Genomic DNA, 9,673 nt, shown 5'->3' on the forward strand with positions numbered 1-9,673 from the left:
AGTACACAATTATTTATTTTTTTAAAGTGCAGATATGAAGTCACTGGACTTAAGACTCACCAATATCGATATCAGGCAGATACAGACAACAATATCTGGATCAGGTATCTGTGACATTGGACATTATATACAGAACCAGAATATGAATTCCTGTTTAAGTTTTGACCAATTTCTTGTGTAACAAATTAATAGATATACATGTATTGAAGTATTAAATTAATAAATGGTACACCAGCAACTTGGTAAAAAAAAAAAAAATCAATAGGAGTTACAATAAAAGTGTCAAGTTTTTAAGTGAGACATACAGCTCAATAATTAAACTCTGGTTTGTTGACAGTATGTCGCCCAATATAACTTTACATTTAATTACAGACATTACCCTTAAAATCCTAGCGTGTATGCTCCTCAAGTACAAATAATGTATATTCTGAACCTTTAATACATGCCGTGTATGCCATGTATTTTCTAACATTTCCTAATGATGTTAACTAACCAACTAATTTTCTGTCCTGAAAAGTGGATCTATAAATCCAGCCTAATGGAAGAGCGTGGCTTGCACAAGTAGGATAAATGCGAGCTGTGGTGAACAAGGTGCAACATGCGAAGCCACTGTAACCGAGAACCCAAGACGCAGAGAACGGTTTAAGGTACTATGTTTTCTTTCTTTAAAAAAAAAAGAAAAAAAAAGGGGTGTATTCTCTGGGGTTACTATCCTAGTGTCTCTACAGAAACCCATTGACTTGCTGTCTGGAAAACTGCACACCCTGCACTTTGATCCAATCAGCACAACAGACTTCAATAGTACCTTGAAGTAGGATATATAAACCTGTACTATAGTATTCCCCTTTCCCTGCAGTGTCAGACTCAATTCTCGGCTGGACTTTTCTTTCTGTACAAAGTGATGCCACACAATAAAGATGAGGAAGCTTTTCACCACTTTGTCTTACACAAAGCATGGTAAATGGCATGGCTACTATGCCTTCAATTTCTTTCTTTGTCTTTTTTGTTGTGTGTTTACAGTCATTATAATTGCAAGAATATTGCAAGACTGCGATAATAGTATCAGCGTCACACAAAATATGCTGGCATTTGTTGAAATATTAAGTTTTTGCAATGTTTTGACTTCTTAAAACAAATAAATACTCAAAATCCAATCATTGAAATCAGATTTCCTCTTGCTGACCATCGTAGACTCCCTGTTGCATGCAACAAAAGGTGTTGATCAAAAAGTATTTATTAACCTAAAAGGCCAATTATCTTGATACAGCTATTAACGGAAGATGCAAGTTTAAAAAAAAAAAAAAAAAAAAAATCACAGCTCATTTCACATGATAATTATTCCCGCTAGTATTCCGTGTGGGTTTGAAACCATAGATTCAACAGGCGTGGAGCTGCAATGAACAGTCTCCCAAAATAGTGGGATCATTGTGCGCTATAGAAATGCTGTCACACTGGAGGTCATGGTGATGCAATTTTCCCCAGTAACAGAAATGGTTGCGCCTTACTCCTCCTCCCTCTGTCCACCACTCCGCCCACTTCAAGAATCAAGCGACCCCCCCCCCCCCCCAATATAGCTGAGGATCTGGGTCTCGCATGGTATCACAGTAACCGTGGAGGAAAAATACATCCATTTTAATCAGGCCAGCGTTGCTGCTGCTACTAATTTGTGTTGCGTCTTGTTCAAATGGGCTCACACAATCTCTGTGTGTTTGGAGCTGAGAATGAGAAGTAGGTGGTGGGTGTATGCTATGGGGAAGAGTGTGCACATTACAAGCCCTAGTTTTGATTCACCATTTCCTCCAAAAGGCCATTTTCCACAGGAATTCAAGAGACTGGAACCTCTGCAAGACACAAGTAGCCCAACACAACCCTCTGCCTCTGAGCCGTTTCATAATTTAGCCTGCCTGCAAAACTACTACTGAAATGATTATTAACTGCCTTAACATGACAATGTTTTGTACACAGCCCACGTATTGGGGGCCAGAAAGGAGCCTCCACAATGTCAGCAAATCGGCCCGAGCAAGGATTTTCATACTACATATCACGGTCCTGCAATTCCATCTCCAAAAACTCCTATATTGAGTCGCTGAACAGCTCAAAAAATGTGTTACAGCACTAACAAACTTAATGGACTGTGGGCAATCTTTTTGGCACAAGATAGTGGAAAAAAATTAAAATGACAGGCGAGCGCAAGCCAACTAAAAATCATGATTCAACTAGACCCAAAAAGATGTCCTAAATTTACAGGGACTAAAAAGCATGTCTTTTTCACCAAGCCATAAAGAGTTCCAGATCTGGGCTAGCCAGCAAAATGACATTACTGATAATATAAAAAGGTGAGTAAAGTTTAATGATGTTAATTTGTTCTGAAACAATTAATCATGTACAAATACATTTCAATTAAAAAAAAAACTGACTAAAAACATCAAACATGTTCTACGTCCAGGTTCTCAAATGTGAGGATTTCTGAAGCGCTGCATAAACAACAAGTCAATTTTAGTCAACAGAAATAAAAATAAAAGATACTTGAAAACAAAATCAAAGTTGAGGAGTGAGTTCTTTTTATATATATTTTTTCCCCCTGAAAATGAAAAGCATTGCCATCTAGGAATGCTCTTCAATTACCACCAGTTGGTAATACTAAATCAACCTTGACCACTCAATTAGGCCCTCATTGGGGTCACCTGCGGACAGTAATTGTAACTCCTCCCCCTGCATGCCGTCAGCTGTTTCCACACTACCGGGACTGCGGCGCTCCAACCTACCCCTGTTTTATAGCTCCATATCAAGCCACTGTAAACCCTTTTCACTGCCATCCCTCTCCCTCTGTCGGCTTCCACTTCAGGAATAAATAAATAAATTACCAGCCTCGCTGGGGGTGGAGGAGGCAGCAGATAATCCCCACAGTGGAAGCGGAGGAGAGAAATCAGGACACTCATAGACGCCAACACAGTACAATAAGCATGGGTTTATGCGTAAATCTGCGTGTCCGTTTCAGGGTAAAATAATTAACCGGAGGGCTAATTGACCATGGATGAGTGGCGACAAGCAGTAGCTGTTCAGCAGGCGACACAAAACACACGGGCCTCTCCATCCCCCCTTTCTCTCCCCATTTCATTACCAGAGACCGAGCAAAAACACTCAAGTCTAATGAATTACTAATTTAAAAGACGAACACATTAATTTTAAATAAAATGTTAATCTCAAACAAAAGCGAACCACGTCTCATTTTAGCCCCCCAAAAGACGCTAGTCATGGTTTTTTGGGGGGCAAGAAGAGGCACAAGGTTGCCGAGCCCAAGGTGTAGCCAAGCGCGGTCATTCCTTCAAGGAGCAGCAGAGACAGGTGTACAGCTGGGTAACGTTAGCTTAACCTCACAGGACAGTGTTTTACAGCGCCTTATCTCTCGACAAGCACACACACACATAAGCGAAGAAACACACAACCACACACTAGGAGGACTCGAGACTCACCGTGGACGTTAATGCAGTGCTGGAGACATATTAGCAACGGCAGCAGAAGGATCCCCGGAGCGGCCGTAACCATCTCTCGCAGCGTAACGTGCGGTTGCTAGCTGAGCGCTCGCGGGCTGCCTCTCTGCCTTGCCTTGCCCGTTCTTTGCTGGCACGCGCCGGCCTGCTTCGTCTTTGATTCGGTCGGCTCACGCGCACACCACACTGGCAGACAACAGATCCCGCGGCTCCTGTGAGACACAACCAACCGACCGACCGACCGAGCAGCACGCGCCGAGAACTGTGCTCAAAGAGGGGCAGTGCGAATTGAACGGAGGCGGTCGTCGCGCAGACCACGCGCCTTTAAGAGATCGCTCTACAATCACGCGCCGTGGGGGCCGCCCGGGCTCCCGTTCGCTCCTCTCGAGCTGAAATCCATTTCCTAAAAAGTTGTCGGTGACGAGTGGCCCCGGTAACCGGGTTGTTAGTGGTGCTGCACGGAGACCGTCACAGCTGAGGCTCGTATACCTCCTTCAGTATAGGCTACGTCTTGGAACATTGTTAACCCTTCACCATCCGCATGAAATAATACCATGATGAAGTCCACTGTATTGACATACTGATAGGGAACATCTTAAAATAAATCTAAGTAAATACTATATATGTGTATCAGTTACTCAGGACCAGGGCATGATGACCTGCTCCTACCCAAAGGAACCTTTTTCATTTCCTGATTTACATACCGATAACATTGCATCACCCTCAGCCACAAAGGTGTAATTACTTGTGGTGAAAATCTGTAAACTTTCACACAGCAGCAATATGCTGCACTGTAATTGCATACTAAAGCGCCACCAGGACAGAATTAGTTTTCTAAAAATAACAACCATTTCCTCCACATTTGATAACTTCAGTTCCTTTTTAAAACTGCAACATCCACAAACATGAACATAACTAACCACAATGAAGTGATCCATAATGTTTTTGCTAAACAGTGGCCACATGTGACCAGTCATGTTAATTACAGGACAAGGCCACAAACAATTTACATTTCCCAAGATGCTCTTCTTGTGAGGAGGCTCAGGCTGTCTGGCAGAAGAGCTAGAGACCTTGGAGATGCAACACCTTCCTAACAGGATGAGAGCAATTGGTCTTGGCAGTCAGAGACACTGTGTCTGCCATGATTTCTTCAAGGCTTCGGTATGAAGTTGAAACAAGTGGAAGAAAGAATTGAACTGTGTCGGGGGAGACCGTATCTATGTGTGCTCTCCATGCTTTAAAGTAAAGACAACTGAGGCTGATTGAGTTTAACTCTATTACTCATCAAAGCCAATGCTGGACAAAGGTACACGTTTTCTTCATCAGGTATTATATACAAATAAGAAGAACAAATATCACAATTACCATTAATATATCAAAAGTACAGAAGATCAAGTTATTATTTTGGCAACTATTGAATACACGTACCCATAACAGTACAAAAGCACCATCTGTTTAGTTTTGGTTGTATTGACGATCATCTTGTGAGAGCAGATGTCTCATTTTTTAAGGAGTGAAAATCTCGTAACCAAACTCAGCTCTTGCATGTTCTTCCCTCTGTCTGTCTGCCATTTCACCCCATTTTGATCACCAGGCCTTTTGGATTTTCCAGAGGGCTGCGCGTGCTGCCAGGTTTCATAGGCTCCCATCAGTTCTTATCAGAGGATTGAGCCTCATCTTCAGTGATAGCTGATGCCTGCTGATACACCCCAAGGCTCAATCTGTCCCAGATTTTTACATCCCCTGAAAAAAACACACACAAACTGCTGTAAAATTCTGTATGAGGAAATGTCTACGTCTCTCTCTGACTGTCACTGTCTTTTTCTTGCAGTCACCTCCAAACACACACACACACCAATGGCATATCTAACGGTTCAAAATCCAGTCTTTCATGAAAATACAACTGTGGAAAATCTTTATTTGCAAGCTCACGGACAGAGACCTATACAGTGAAGATGAGTCTAGAAATCTAAATCCACCCGCTCTTATTCCACTGGATAACAAGAGCAGTAACTGCTGGGAGGAATAATAGCGTTGGCGAAACAATGAGCAGAGAGCTTTTTATTTCCCATTTAAAAAATGGTCACAGTATATCTCTAGGGGAGATGCAGTTGTTGATCAGTAAACAAACCAGAATTTAGTAAAAAATCAACCCCTCTTTTGTCATTGATTGGGTGCTCAGAACAAAATCAGCACGTGCGTGGGCGTGTGTTGCCAAAGGTAAAACGGAGGCAATGAAATCCAATTTAGAAAGCCCAGTTTAATGTATTAAGTCCATGAGTTTGAAGGCATGCCACTGTGACCTACCAGTCTGTGGTGACTGCAAGCTGAATGGTTGCTTTAGAGAAGCTAATGATGTGTGTGCACTGTCAAAAGGCTCTAATTAAAGATGGCAGCTAGATGCCACTGCATAGAATCAACCTGCACACAACCAAAGATGAACATTTACAGTACCAGATGGCTCCGTGTCACATGCATGTTCAACTGTAATTTGTGGCAGTGTCATCTGGGATCAGAAAGAGAATAATTTGGTTTTCTATGTTGCATCCTAGTTATTTACTAGATGACAATGTTCCTACATCAGGACTATAGTCACCAAGGTGATGCTGTCTTTGCAAAGCACCATTGTAACATATATTGGCATCAAGGCTTTACACATAAGAACTTGGAAACAGTTAATTTTGTAATACCCTTGCGGCTCCCAGCAGGAGGGCAGAGAACAAGTTTGAGTAAGTGTCCAGCATGTGCAATGAAACAGCAGCTTGATGGCTGGTTATATAAAACAACAAGCCGTCTGATACAAAAGGAGAACAAAAAGAAGAACGAAGGAACTCGGCTGCAGATGGATTATAAAACCAGGCCTGGCAGGGTTTTAGCTCATCATGTTCAAATCCAGCAGTGAAGCGACACTTTCAAGACAGAGAACTGCACACAGCCAACAGATATCAACACTTCTCCAGACCAAACAGCTTTATCCTCATCTCACCGGGTAGCTGCGGGGGCTCTCGCTACTGGCTGCAAGCGGATATTTAATCACGCCCAGATCAGGGCCAGGTTTCTGAAGATGGTTGTGCCCAAAGGGGGAGCTTCTTTATCTCTCTGTGGGGAGGGGGGATTTGTATTTCCTCTACTTAGCCCTTCGAGACGGCGGCAGAGAAGGGAAACGAGATTCTGCTGGGGACTTAATATCACTGATTCATCTTTTCCAAAATGAGCCTTAACCTTGTAAAAAAATGATTACAATGATTGGTGCCGTAGCATTGAAGTATATAAAGTAATGCATTTCACTTAAATGATGAGTAGATCAAAAAAGAAGAAAAACAAGAAGTCAGTACCAAAGAGCACAGTGGAGGTGGAATAAAACAGAAACATATTGTCAGAATAATAAACAAGCATAGAAAGCAAGGATGCTTATACATCCACAAAGTTTAATTAATGGACATATTCAGCGCGCTAATCTGCTCATTCGTTTCATTGGGATCAGTGTGGAAGCCTGCTCGGATCTCTGTGGCTTCAAAAGTGCCGTTCAGCACCACAGACAGCGACACTCAAAGCCGGTTCCACAATCTGGCATCTTCTCGGCCTGCAGCAACTTCTCAATGAAGCAAGAGCCAAGGAACTGAAGTCAAGTTCCTTGGCTGCATGTTCTCACAGCAGTGTGAGAACATGCCGAACATGGCCCTTCTGGTATTTATTGGCTGTTGCGTTTTCTTGCCTCATGCCAATTCAGACACCATGGAACATCCATCTCTCTGAGGTTATCCTCGGCTTCCAGCTGCTCCCCGTGGAGGTGGTCTTATGTATGCAGCCAGGACACTGACTTTAGTTTGTGGCATTACAAAATACAATTTGGCAATTGAAAACAAAGTCTGAACTTAAAAAAAGGAAAGATCAGAATCAGAATCAGAATTGTTTAATGTCAAGTACGTTGCACATACACGGAATTTGACTCGGTGGCATTGAATCCCTTGTATTTAAGAAATAGTTGTCTTGGCACTGTGAAAGTTCTACAAAAAAAAGGTAAATAAGAGTAAAAGAAAAATGTTTAATGTAACTCACCTAATTCTTTTTTCACTATGCACTTCTAATATAAGTATATAAGAATTGTTTTGCATTCGGATGTTTTTTCAATTACAATCTTCTGATTGTTTGTCTTCATGTCAGTATGTTTTCAGTGACAGTGTGTTTCTATTCTACCAGTGAAGACGTGCATTTACCCAACCATTCAGTTAGTCCTCATCCTCGCTCATCCAAGCTTTTTCTCTTTTCAAAACAAAAAATTCTGTTTGAAAATGCTTTTGATGATGCACACATTTCATGATTGTTTAGTTTGCCAACTTTGTTTTTTGAGTTGGGAAAGGACTCATCGCCTGTACTTTGAGGCAGATTTTGGAGGAAAAAACAGCCGCAACAATTCTTCGTTAGAAAAAGTACACAATTTGGAACACAGCTACAGAAATATTTCAATGTACTTTCAGTACATACTGCAGCTGCCCTTAAAAAGTCTGTACTCTTGCATGCATCAATGTTTGACGTAGTACTTTGTCATAACATGGCACCTTGAACTTTGACCCTCTTGCTTATATATCTGTTCTGCAGAGCAAGAATGGCCTGAAAAGCATTCTGCTGGTTTGCATAATTGCGACCGGATGTAGTAAGACATCCTGGTATTTTATACATTCTGCATTTCCATTTGCCTAAGTGTTGGGACGTACTGAATACATTTCGGGCATAATAAATAGTGTATTAGTATGGGTATTGCTTTCCGGTCACAGGGGTCTGCAATGATCCCAGTGTGATTTTACTGCGCCAGAATGAAGCGGAGAGGAAGCCACACACGGATCACACCTGGACAAGCCGCCCAAATGTATGATTTATGCTTTACTGTCAGTATCGTTTCCCACTATGTTTTGGTTTTATGAGAGGAAATGTGTCTTCACATGTCCATACACTGCTGTCGCCAGATTGGATCAAGCTGCCCAGATTCAACCATTGAGAGAAGATCTGCAGAGACAGCCTGGTGTCTCAGAACGGCTTCATCACTGCAGTGGAATTTTGAATAAACTCTCTCAGAGACTCTTCCCACAGACCAGATGCTACTCTTACACTTTAAGCAGTAAAAGGTGACAAACGTGACGTTCCACAGCCCGAAGAAAAATATCTCAAGACAAGATAACGTCAACAACAGGATGTGAAGACACCTCAAGGATTAACTGAGGCCTTTCATCACACACACACACACACACACACACACACACACACACACACACACACACACACACACACACACACACACACACACACACACACACACACACACGACCTCTCTCTCACCTCCCTCTCTCCTTTCTAAACAAATGTCAAGAAGACCCTGACCAGATCAAGTCATAAAACTTGGACAATTCAAGACCAGGCCCACCGTGTAGCCACATTGCCATGTTTGTATTGTGTATTAACCATGTGTTACCCAAATGTCATTTCAAAACATACAACATCTTTTTCTACATCTTTTCGTGTTTGTACTGTTTCTTTTTCTGCCACTGATCAAGACCTGAAGTGCAAGGCCATATCGTGAGCCTGCTTCTCGTAATCCGCTTTGCAACAGCAGTGTATCGACTTCAAAGACCATCGCCAGTCCCAGCAGGTGGGCATCTGAGGCCAGCCGAGGACCCTCGATCATTAGACAAGTTACTAGTGGAGTCTTACTCAAGATCAGTCTGCGGTCTATGTGCATTATGAAGCTCAAACCTGGCACTTTCAGGACACGCAGGAAGCTGCAATCTCAACATTGAGATACACAAATAAAAAATGGACAGGAGGCTCCGAGTAATCCTTCATACACTCTAATATATATATCTGTAGAAAACAATATATTTACATTTTTACATGTTTTTTTTTACAGTACTTACAGCATTTACATATAAATATAGTGATTTACAGCATTAAAGTCAGTGCTGAACAAACTGTATTTGCAGAATGTCAACATTTTAGCAGTTAAGAATGAATACAAATACATTTCTTCATGATCAATCCAACAATTTGCACCATTTATATTCAGGTTTCTTGTAAATAGTTGAGATGTCTTCTGCCCTCCAAGGACTTGCAAGAAAAAGTACAACATATTGAAGCATTACAAGACCCTGGGATGCGAAAATCGCAATTACAGTTTTTGGACTTGGTGC

The 9,673-nt window shown here is 41.8% G+C and overlaps 1 protein-coding gene across 2 annotated transcripts in view; it reads right to left on the minus strand.

Annotated features, from left to right (window-relative positions):
- vldlr (very low density lipoprotein receptor) overlaps positions 1 to 3,546 on the minus strand; it is a gene marked incomplete at its 5' end in the record, with an annotated part of 49,541 nt that extends 45,995 nt beyond the window's left edge. For both annotated transcript variants that reach the window (XM_079235567.1, XM_079235566.1), the window contains one exon: positions 3,474 to 3,546. In XM_079235567.1, coding sequence (XP_079091693.1) covers positions 3,474 to 3,546 — 73 coding nt within the window. The remainder of the gene's footprint in view (positions 1 to 3,473) is intronic.
- Between the last annotated feature and the right edge of the window lie 6,127 nt (positions 3,547 to 9,673).

This window comes from Taurulus bubalis (assembly GCF_910589615.1).
Source record: "Taurulus bubalis genome assembly, chromosome: 19".
Lineage (NCBI taxonomy): Eukaryota > Metazoa > Chordata > Actinopteri > Perciformes > Cottidae > Taurulus > Taurulus bubalis.